Raw genomic sequence first — 12,289 nt, forward strand, 5'->3', positions numbered from 1 at the left:
GGTGGAACTGAGAGAAACCCGTGGGCGGAGTTACAATCTCAACCAGCGAAACCGTTTGTCAGCTCCTTCAGTTCAGTTTGACTGCGCGATAACACGAGAGAGATTCACACGGCGCGAGCATGGCCACCGACTTCACACAAGACTCCGTGCTGCGCTTCATCATCAACAACGGCGGGACGGTGCGAAACGCGGACTTGTTAACCCACTACAAGCGGTTTTTGCGAGAGGACGAGGAGAGAGAGCAGAACCGGGAGTTGTTTAAGAGGTACGTGAACTCCGTGGCGACTGTGAGGCAGGAGGAGGGGGTGTCTCATGTTGTGCTGAGGAAAAAATACCGTGTGCATCTCGGAGACGTAGCCAAGAACCGAGAGCCGGAACGAGACTCAAAACAAGCGGTGAGCGGGAAACCACAAGCTGCTTTGACCATCCCGACTCGTGATGAAATCCTGCCAGTTGCTGGTATCCTCACCAACAACAACAATAACAATGATTCTACTCCCAGTTTTGAGAAAGCTGTCAGAACTTCATCACCACCTTCTGTCTCTACTTCCTGTGAGAAGCAGGTTAACGACACCTGCCCTTTGAAACCAACCCCATCTGACACGGACAGTCGCTCAAATGGGAGCGGCCAGAGCTATGAACGGCCATGGGAGTTGAAAGCAGCCAGGGAGGCAACGGAGCTGGAGCACAACAGTGTTTATGTTGCCAAACAGAGACAATTAAGGGAAGCAGATGGTTGCGAGCAATCCTTCGTCAACCCTGCGCATTGTGCTTACTACGAGGTTAGAGTGTCGCCTACCGCTGAAAGGAAAAGCACCTCAGACGTTCACATCAAAGAATGGCCTTTGCACTCGATCCTCGGACAGTCTCACATATACAAGTCTTCACCTTGCCTTTTGGACCGCCTTGTTTCTCCACACATACACTCCCAGACGTACAACCAAGCTGGCTTAAGCCGAAGCAATGATAGTCTACTTCGACCAAATGTAGGGTTTAATGGATTTCCGATCCAGGAGCGGGACAAATATGAGCCTCACGGCTTGTACGTTGACGATCCTGCAACGTACCTGCAGATCCGTCGCCCATCGAGTCTATCCTCAAGTCGTGATAGCGTCTCAATCCCATCCCCTTCTTCTACTCCACCCGACACCGGTTGGCCGCATGGCAGTGAGTGGTCCAGCGACCAGGGACTTGTCCCAGGACAAGACGGGAACGATGTACGTACTTTCCTGCGTCGCACTCAGGAAGCAAGACTGCTTTCGCAACTCCACCAACAGAGTCGCACCATCACACACATGCACCACTCGACGGGTCACCTCGTCGACGAGGACTCGAGGGCGTCTACGCGAAGCAGTTCGCCAGAGACCCGTCATGGACCCATCGTCCGCCGCTTGACGTCCCGTCTGCGGAGTCGCATGTGTCGGAGTCTCGGAGAAGACCTTGATCAGCCGTTCCCAGAGGAAAACATCTCAGCGCGGCACAACCGTCTCCAGCTGCTGTCCTCGACTCTAAGCATGGGAAACTTAGTCTCGCAGTCCTCTAGCCGAGGACAAAGTTCCAGAGACCTTTCATCGCCTGCTGGATCCACACGAAGCTTATCAACCTCCGTGCACGATGGTTCCTTCAGCAGCAAACATTCCTCCATCCCTCTTGACCCCAGAGAACACGACTGGTTTGTCAAAGCTGCATCAGGCACATGGACCGACATCTACGCTCTCTTCCGAGACGACCCAAACCTCTTGAGCAAGCGAGACTTCATATCTGGCTTCACCGTCGTCCACTGGATCGCCAAACACGGCGACCATCGTGTCTTAAACACTCTGTGGTATGGCGTCGACAAAGTCGGGATGACTCTGGATGTCAACGCAAAGACCTTGGGTGGCTACACGCCACTTCACCTGGCAGCCATTCATGGCAATAAGAAACTCATTCGGCTCCTGGTGCAAAAGTTCAAGGCTGATGTGCGGATAAGGGACAGCAGTGGGAAGAGACCATGGCAATATCTGAGCAAAGACGAACAATGGGACATCTTAGAACTTCTGGGCGCACCACAAAAACGCATTAGTGGTAGTCCAGCAATGCCAGCAAACCTGTCCACAAGACCTGCGACAACCAAGGTGAACGTCAAAAGACAAACGTCTATCGCTGCACTGTTCAAACACAAGTCTCACTTGAGGGTCTCATCTGGTCCAGAAGCCTTGTTTTAGCGGCTAGATTGCTGTAAAGACCTTGGTCTCTCACAATGGTGGCACTTTTTACTGGTGAAAAAGCACTTAATTTTATAATTAAAATACGGAAACTTGCATCGAATGATACAAAGTTTTTTTTCTTGTTTTGTAACCTTATATATGTCCTCAACTGGGTTTGTGTGTTTTCTGTGAATGTCATTAGTTCAATTTGGTGTTTTGAAACAGTGTGGCCGATATTATACACCTCTCTTATATTATGAACGCATTATGCTAAAGGAATAGTTCACCCAAAAATGAAAGTTCTGTCATTATTTGCTCACCCTCATGTTGTTCCAAACCTGTTAGGTTTTTATGGTCCATGCAAGCAATGAATTTCAATGGGGTCCAATGTTGTTTTGGACCCCTCCAAAACGACACAGTTCTTCAAAATATCAGAAGGTAGAAAGCCATACAGATTTGGAGCAACATGAAGGTGAGTGAATGATGGCAGGATTTTAAGTTTGGGTGGACTATCCCTTAAACAAGTCTTATATGCAACAGTGTTTTGCTTGCACTGACACAAATGAGATTTCCAGTCTTGTTGTTTCAGACTGAGGATCATCTAAATACGTGTTCTGCTCATAACAAGGTTTTCATTTCCTCTGCAGGGACATCTTTGGTCCAGTGCCCTGTAATTGTTTTTACCCTTGAGCTCTGCAGGTGTAGGAAACTTTTTGTGCCCCCTTTGTACTGAATCTAGGAAACTATGCAGACGATGTGAGCATTTCAGTCTCATTTACGGTTTTCATGTTGGGATGTTGCAGTTGGTGACTATCTTCACGTGATCTCACACTTTGATGCTCTCCAGCACTGTATGCATTCGTGATAAATACCACAGGTAAGCTCCTAGATGGTTTAGACCGTTTAATATTTAACTCACCTTTCCTACTTATCTCAATATGTTGGATGAGCGATAAAGAAAAAAACCCTCCAAATTCCAACCCATCTATAAGAACATTCCAGTTGTTGCTGAGGAGATGCCAAAACAACCGCAACTCACAGACCTCCTGAAGCATTGCTTAAGCATCTGAGTGACTTGGGTCAAGTTTTCTCTCTCTCACTCTTTTTTTTTTTTTTTTTTTTTTTTTGTGGGAATGGAAGTTCTCTGAGTTTCAAGGCTTGATGATTTGCATGCTGGGCTAAACCTGTTTTAGTGTGTTCTGTCTGATCTGAGAGATACGGAAAACAGAGTTTGGGAGGAGGGTTTAGTATGATCTGACCGGTGGAGTTCGGTGTTTTTCTTGATCTCTCCCTATCACAGTTGAGCATTTTTTAACTCCATGGAAACATCACGGCCTGATCTGTGGGTATGAAATGTGTTTGCTGACATGTTTCGACGTGTCCGGGTGTGTTGGCTGTGCTTCTGCTCTGCATTGAGTCTTGCATAATATTTACACTTTGTGATGCACCTTTAAGTTCCATGGTTATTATTTGAATAAAAGACAAAGACTTTGACCTTTGTAAAACCGTCTTGACCTTTGATTCAATGCTTTAAGATCAGACCAATCACATTGTTGGAGCATGAAATCAAGCAATCTTTCTCAGCATTTTTGGTTGTGCTTCATGCTACATTTTTAGACCATTTTCTCTTTGATTTCGAATCATATCTGAACCTTCATGCTGCTGTTTAAATGATTCAGATTGCTTGCTCAGCCCTGATAAAGTAGTGCATATCACTAGGGTTTAGCCGTTACCCTGATCTGGTTACCATTACATTGTTTGTTTGGCAGTTTCGCTAGTTTCCTGTTGCAGTATTCTTTGAAGTACGGACCATATTATGACCGTTATCAAGTGACTTGATTCTCTCTAAAGAGATCATTTCAAGATAAAGGTGAATGTATTCCCACACCTTCTGACCAGGTGACCAATTTCCGTGACAACGTTGCATTAAAATATGATTTACAAGCTAAAGCAGTGTGTGGGATTCATTTTGGTTAGGTATAAAACTGCTGAAATATGAGTGATTGTTTAATGAAAACAATTTTATTAATATACTAATATGCTAAGTGACATTTCAGCGTTATCATTTTCCATAGTGTTTACAAGACATGATCAAACAAAGTGTCTCAGTATTTTATTTTTATTTGAATTCACAAAACTGCAAAGAATGCAACTGCAAAACAATGAGGTTGTATTTCAAAAATAGATTTATTTTGCCTTCCAATTGTGCTCTTTTTGCTTTTAAACAGTGTAAAGCAAGGCCGAACGGTTTCTTCAGATTAGCTCCAACAAACGAAAAAACAATTGCATGTGTATCGGTTCACAACAGCTGTTCTGCCTCTTATACAAGAACAGTCCGATATAAATGCTTCTATTACGAGCATCTACAGTTTGCTGCTATTGCGGCCTTTTCATACAGATGTGCCGGGGTTAGATATTTCGTAAATAAAGATGTTCTCCAAATAAAAAACAGCCACAAATTCAAATAAAATAAAATATATTGGCAAAATAGTTTGGGCATGTGCATTGTGATCAAACCAAGAAGTAGAAAACACCCTGCATGCAGCCGAGTTGTGAATAATATTCAGTTTTAATGGAATTTTCGCATCCTAATCACTATTGAAACCAAGTACTGATATTGTGTTCAAGTGCTGATGAACCATCAATATTTTTTCTGATTTAGGTATAATAGCACCCGTTAAAGCCGCCCAAAAACACCCTCGCTAGTCATTTGCTTACAAAAATACAATATCTATTCTGCTTTTTAACCATCTACATTTTAAAATCACGAGGGGATTGAGTATGTACAGCAACGTACAGAGTACAAAATAGTTTCTAAACAACGTAAAATCATAAATAATCAGCTGTTGCTTTTATCGACAACCGGAATTTCAAATAGACAAAGTGTTTGCGTGTTCAATAGTTTCCTGTATTTGTGACGTCATAGTGGTTCATGTGTTCCAAAGTGCTCAGGGCTAGAAATTATTTGTGTTTCGGCCAATCACAACGAGGCATTTTGGGCCATGGAATTAGCATTGTGCTTCAGTATTGTGCTATACGCCAAGTATGTAGTGTAAATGCACTGTGCATTTGTTTAGTGTAGATAAACCACAGTTATGGTCTTCCATACTTCAAAAAGTCAGAAATAGTCTCCTTCATTCAAGGCACTTGTCAGTGTGCATTGCGTTGAATCTGATTCGTCCTCAGCTGTAAGCGACATCATTCTATGATGGGCGGAGTCAGAGTGAGGTCACAGTGGTGGGACGTGGCAAGTTAAAACAGTGTGGCGTTTGGGGGGCGGAGTCAGTGTTCTTTGGGCGGGACTCAGCGGGGAGGGTCTCCTCCAGCCTCTGCACTTGCTCCTCCCCCTGCCGTATGAGCTCGTCCAGGTGGCGCTGGCGAATCAGAAGGGCGGGTTTGATGCGGATGTAACGCTGGTAGTCGCGCAGCTGCGGGCCGCTCAGGTAACCCGCCAGAATGTCCAGAACCACTCGCTCACGCCGGTCCAGGTTTTCCTTCAGCTCGTGAGCGTCTTCCTGTTGACTGCACAACTGCTTCCTCTTCAGCTGCAGCGATTCCTGTAGACACACACAGACATATCAGAAATTAATTATTTTATTCAGCAAGGATGCATTAAATTGACCTTCATAACTATCCCAGTACTAAAGCACAGTGTGTGTTTATGTGCTTGATGTTGGCGTCTCCCAAAGGCAAAGTGTTTATGATGCGGTAATCTTCTAAAATGATCTCTAATTGTTGTTTTGTACATGTTTATTTAAGGCAGGATGGGTAAAAGTGGCTTTGCAGGGCAGTAGATGTGTCAGACTGATTACATTACAAACCAGATCCTTGTTTGTTCACTGGCGTATTAAAGCAGATAATCCCATTTTCCTTGTTCTTTTGAAACGCTTGATGATTTATAACATGCCTGATCATATCGGTCTGAAGTTTTGTGCACCACATTTCAGCGCAAATCGTTTTGTAAACCTGTAATGCAGATCATTAGTTATACCACTTTGCAAAAACATTATTTGCATGGATGTGACGGCACTAAATATAACGGATCGACAGCAGCAGGACATTTTTGCTTTGCTTTTTGCTGTACCTTGTACACCTTGTATGTAAATACCATATTTGCATATAAAATTATCAATAATTATGTTTCATTACTGTCCATCTCATATAGGCAAAAACTGTGTTTACATAGAAGTCTTAAAGTTACAGAAGCAAAAATGTGCCATTTAGGTCTAAACATGATTATATATAATATATTTACAATTCACAAATGTTTACATTAATTTAATTTATTTTTTAGTATAATTGAAATACTATACTTTTTTAATATTTTGCATTAGTTTTGACTTATATTTTGCCTTTTCATTTTATTTTAGTCAAAGGTTTAGTCATTTTGTTTACAATTTTGTAAAAATTATGTATAGTAATATAGTTATTCATTTTTGCGCATCAAGTTTAACTAAATGAAAATGAGAAATGTTGTTTTGCCAACTATCTGAAATAAAACATTTTATTTATAGTTTCATATATATTTCAGAATGCACAAAAATGGCTAAAAAAATTGATGTTAAAAGATTTTTTACATAAATCAATATTTAAAATATTTGTATAAAGAAATATATATATTTTTAAAATTATAAATATATTTTTGATTAGTTTTAGTTACTTATATTTACTAGGGATGTGCGGGTCTAGTCGACTAAACGGTACAGCTCCTACTAGTCGACGCTGAAAACAATAAGTCGATTACACTACAGAAAAAAATTAACGATTTTATCATTCAAATTACCATCATTTTAACATTGCATTTAAAACATTTGAAATAACAAGTTAAAATAAAACGTCTGAAAAATAATACATTATTTTTTAAAGTTTATCCGGGCGCAAACTACATTTTTACCTCAGACCTCACATGTGTTCAGCTTAGAGGCTGACTAAAGCCAGCAAATGTGTCAATCACATCATTCACTACAACCCTGCGATCCCGTCCGCGCCATCTGTTCCTCTAACGAAGACCCACTTCTATGGGATGATATTAGACTCAAAATTATTAATAGACGCACGCACAATTATCCATGTACTGCATACATTTTATACATGTATCTTACTAACCACAAATAAATGGCTTTCAATTTGAGTGTGGAATTCGGGATTAAAAGATTGTGCAGCGATTTGTACAAATACAGAGATGTTTGCGAATAAAAATGTTCTGTTCTGCATTAATATATCATAAATTGCTCATGCAAAAAGGAATCCGTGCATATGTGGATCAGGTGACATGCGTGCATTAATTGACATCTAGTTCGGTTCATTTGGATTTTGAGACTTCATTTTCACAGTTTACAGCATTTCACGTCCCCCACACACACAACTACCAACGAACAAGGCCCAGTGCAATTCATTAACGTGTACACGATTTGAAAAATTCGCAAATGTGCGTCACTAACTAGCGATTAAAATGTGCATTTGTGGATCAGTCTCTTCTGAGTCGATTCTATTTGATTCATTTGAATTTTGAGACTTTCATTCCACCCTTTTAGCCTTGCCCAATCCACACACACAGCTCGCGACCCACGCGCAGCTGAGCCACAGAAAATCAGCCACCACTAGATGGCACTAGCCCCAGTCACATGTGCGCATTCCATTGAGTACGGTTTTATGAATGTTACATTGTGTTTTCTTTGTTTCTTTTTGGTTTGGCTATTGTCTTCTACCATAGAAATATAATAAAGATGTTTTATTTAAATTGTTCTAACTTAACTTGTCTTAAGACACAGAATAGCTTATATTAATTTTGCCAAACAAGAACTTTGTAACGGTACCTTGTTTTTTTTTCTCTGTAATTCAACGGCACGTTGTCAGTTATTCCTTCCTTTTATTATTATTATTATTAAAAGGGCTATTATAGTCGCTCATTTAAGCCATTAGTAATCGTATGTTTATATTTAATTAAACTATTAAATTAACAAACTAAACTATACTAAACAAGCGTTTTATAGGCTATAAGCCTATTCCGCGCTCAAGCGTATCACAAAAATAGCTAGAACATATTTTATTTAGGCAACTTATTACTAAACTGTTTTCTGAGTCAGTGTCTGCAAAGATGAAGTTGACAATGCTGATGAACGACTCGAAATGTAATAATTTTTATTCTCAATATTTTATTTCTACATTTTTCTGGATATTTAATGAGTTTAATCTCGCATTATAGGCTAATGACTTTATTCTGGAGATGTTTTTGTTTTAATTGTTTGGCCATATAATCCTCTTTCTTACTCTCTCATTTGGCACAAATCCAAATGTTTCCATATTCACAATGTTCAAGGTACCGTCAACAAAGTTCTTGTTTGGCAAAATTAATATAAGCTATTCTGTGTCTTAAGACAAGTTAAGTTAGAACAATTTCAATAAAACGTCTTTTTTATATTTCTACGGTAGAAGACAATAGTATTTGTACAAATCGCTGCACAATCATTTAATCCCGAATTTCAAATTGAAAGCCATTTGTTTGTGGTTAGTAAGATACATGTATAAAATGTATGCAGTACATGGATAATTGTGCGTGCATCTATGAATCATTTTGAGTCTAATATCATCCCATACACTTCGGTGGTGGTGCGGGATGTCTAGGCGCTTTCTGAAACTCTATCGGCTTGCTTTTCGTTATCTCTGCGTGCCAGCGACTTCAGTTCCTGCCGAGCACGTTTTTTCAAGTGCAGGAATTTTATTGTTAATCGCCTCAGGTCACGTCTTTCACCAGACCACGTTGATAATTTCACTGAACAAATAATGCATGGTCTGAGTAAGTAAAGTGGGCATTGTTGCATTGTTTTGTTTTTAGACGATATAGCCTACACGAAGTACATTTTTAAAAGCTGTTTTAATGCCATTTCTTGATAAACCTTCCTATTGTTTTTGACTTGTGTTTTAAAGGGGTCATATGCTGCGATTTCAAGTTTTCCTTTCTCTTTGGAGTGTTACAAGCTGATTGTGCACAGATAAGATCCCTGAAGTTGCAAAGACTAAAGTCTCAAACCCAAAGAGATATTCTTTATCAAAGTTAAGACTCTGCCACGCCCCCCTAAAACGGCTCGTTCTAACACGCCCCCACATATCTACCTCACTATGTGGAAATATTTGCATAATGCCGCCCAAATGTGCACGCAAAGAAAGAAGGCGTGGTTTCAGTAACCGCAGTTAGTGTTGAAGCAGCATGTCAGGGAGACGCTGTGTGTTTCTAGGCGAAAGCAAAAGCACTTTATTTGGCCTTCTGAAAGTAGATGCATTTAGGAATCTTTAAGATTACTTACAACAGAACAGTAATGCATTTTGTGGACGATCGTTATTTACGGTCTTAACATTTATTTTGAAAGATGAAGCTCGCGATTATGGTAAGGGGCGTTACATTTCCGACGAGTGCTTGCGGTGGTCGGCCAATCACAATGCACTGGGTCAGCTGGCCAATCAGAGCAGACTGCGCATGTCGGAAGGAGGGAGTTTGTTGAATACGAAGTGTTTGAGAGAGGCGGGGCATAGAGGATCTACAATAATGTACAGTATTTGAAAAATAATGTGTTTTTTGAACATTAAAGCATGTCAACATATTTTGTTACACCAAATACACAAAATAATGATCTTTAAAAAAAGCATCATATGACCCCTTTAATATGTTGGCTAACGTTATATGAAGATTAAGAATTCTGTCAGGCTATTGATTGATTTTCCATTTTTCTACATTTCCCCAGCTGATTTGAATAAATAAGCTATGCTTTGGCCGACATTGATTTTATGCTCTTCTTATTTTTTCTTTTTAACGACCGCCTAAAATGAAATGATGATAACGCGAGGCAAGTGTGCGGCAAGCGGAATTCATTGAGGGATTTGACAGTGTGATTCATATTTTAAGTATTTCAAATATAGGCTATTATATATGCTACACGCACACACAGAGGTTTTTTTTTTCTTACCATCTTTTGGGGGTTTCTTGCTTTTAGACTAGTCGACAAGTCGGATACAAAACTTTCATTTAAACGACAGTCAAATTAGTCGTCGCGCACATCCCTAATATTTACTAGTTAATTTTTAGAAGTTAAAACATATTTTTGTGAATAAATATTTAAAATGTATGTATAAAATCTTTAAAATATTTCCAATTTACAAATATAAGTTTATTTTTGGTAAATTTTTTAGTTTATTTTATTTCAGTAATTTTTAAAATAATTTTAGTATTAGTTAACTATAATAACCCTGTTTCTAAATGTAAGAACGATGAATGAAAATGATAAAACTGATTAAATTAAACCGGTTTTGGTGCAAGAAACTTCGAAATCGGTTTCTGTTTATTTCCTGCGACGCTCCTCACCCTCTCCTCTGCAGCGTCGTCGTCGCCCAGCGTGCTGAGGGCGTTTTCCACGCGGGCGAGTCGAGCGCTCAGCGACAGCAGCAGGTTGACGATCTTCTCCAGGTCTCCGACGAACATGCGGTACTTCTCTCTCTCGTTGGGTTTGCAGCGCTGCTGAACCAAAGCCTCCATGCTCTCGCCCAGAGCCGTGAAGTGCTTCTGCTGCTCCAAGAGCCCGTCTCTCTCCCCCTGCAGCGACCGCATGCTCACCCACAGCGCCTGCAACAGCTCTACCTGCATGACCAGACACAACACTGCACCATCAACAAACACACTGACTTGGAGAAATGAAGAATGGCTTTGTGTCATTGTGCTCATTTATGTGCCACTACATTCAGTGAATACATTATGAATCCAGTATGAGAGTGTAAACAATGCAATCATTGTTACCACACAGCAAGCAAGCAAATAAATAAATCAAATCCAAATATATCTTAAAATATCATTCAGAATGTACAAAAGTGGCCAAAAAATTAGATGTTAAAACATGTTTACATAAATCTAAAATATATGTATAAAAATATTAATATATTACAGTATATATTCTTTATTGATTTTACTTACTTATATTTACTAGTTAACTTTTAATGTTAAAACATATTTACATTAATAAATATATACAATTTCTGTATACAAATATAAAAAATATTCATGCATATATTTTTGAACAAATATATAACTATAATATAAATATATATGTGTGTGTGTGTGTGTTGGTATATAAAACATATTTATAAATTATAAAATAAATATATTTTTGATAGCTTTTAGTTACTTATTGTTCTTAGTTATTATTAGATGTTAAAACATATTTACATAAAGGAACATAAAAATTGTGCATAAAAATAAAAAATATTTATGCATTACAAATATAAATATATTTTGGTAGGTTGCTTATATTTGGTGAGTGCTTATATTTACTAATTATTAGATGTTAAAACATTTGCATAAATATACAAAATCGACGTATAAAAATATTACAAATATAATTATATTTTTGAAAGGGTTTAGTTACTTATATTTCTTAATTATTTTTAAACATTACAAATAATTGAAATCAAAATGAAATAATTAAATGTTAAAATAATAATGACAAACAAATATAAATAACTAAACCTCAAATATTTCAAATCTTTCTATAAAAATATTTATGCATTACAAATATAAATCAATTTTTTTGATAGGTTTTAATATTATTATTAGATGCTGAAACGTACATAAATATATAAAATGCATGTATAAAATATTCATACATTAGAAATGTATTGATAATTGATAGGTTGCAGTTACGGACATTTCTTTATTATTCCTATTTATTTTTTATATGTTCATTTATAAATGTGTATCTGACCTTCTGATTCAAGTAATCTTCTTCGTCATCCAGGTTGGTTTCCATTTTTCTTGGAGCAGCCTGAGAGGGAGTATCTGGACCATCTTGAGCCCTAACAGAGGTCAAACACACCAAACAAAGAGTTTTACTCCTGAATGCCCTGTTTAGCATTACAAATAATTGAAATCAAAATGAAATAATTAAATGTTAAAATAATAATGACAATTTGATTTTTAATGAAAAACAAATATAAATAACTAAACCTCAAATATTTCAAATCTTTCTATAAAAATATTTATGCATTACAAATATAAATACATTTTTTGATAGGTTTTAATATTATTATTAGATGCTGAAACGTACATAAATATATAA

The 12,289-nt window shown here is 38.3% G+C and overlaps 1 protein-coding gene across 1 annotated transcript in view; it reads right to left on the bottom strand.

The window, feature by feature from the left end:
* Positions 1-4,297: 4,297 nt before the first annotated feature.
* The window catches only part of shroom3 (shroom family member 3), a 61,535-nt gene continuing 53,543 nt past the window's right edge, over positions 4,298-12,289 (bottom strand). The window contains exons 10-12 of the mRNA XM_016272420.1: positions 11,936-11,938; positions 10,546-10,818; positions 4,298-5,746 (exon numbers count right to left, since the gene is read on the bottom strand). Of these exons, the coding sequence (XP_016127906.1) occupies positions 5,408-5,746; positions 10,546-10,818; positions 11,936-11,938 (615 nt within the window). The 3' untranslated portion in view covers positions 4,298-5,407. The remainder of the gene's footprint in view (positions 5,747-10,545; positions 10,819-11,935; positions 11,939-12,289) is intronic.

The sequence above is a fragment of the Sinocyclocheilus grahami genome, unplaced genomic scaffold, assembly GCF_001515645.1.
Source record: "Sinocyclocheilus grahami isolate Dianchi unplaced genomic scaffold, SAMN03320097.WGS_v1.1 scaffold70.1, whole genome shotgun sequence".
Classification (NCBI taxonomy): Eukaryota; Metazoa; Chordata; class Actinopteri; order Cypriniformes; family Cyprinidae; genus Sinocyclocheilus; species Sinocyclocheilus grahami.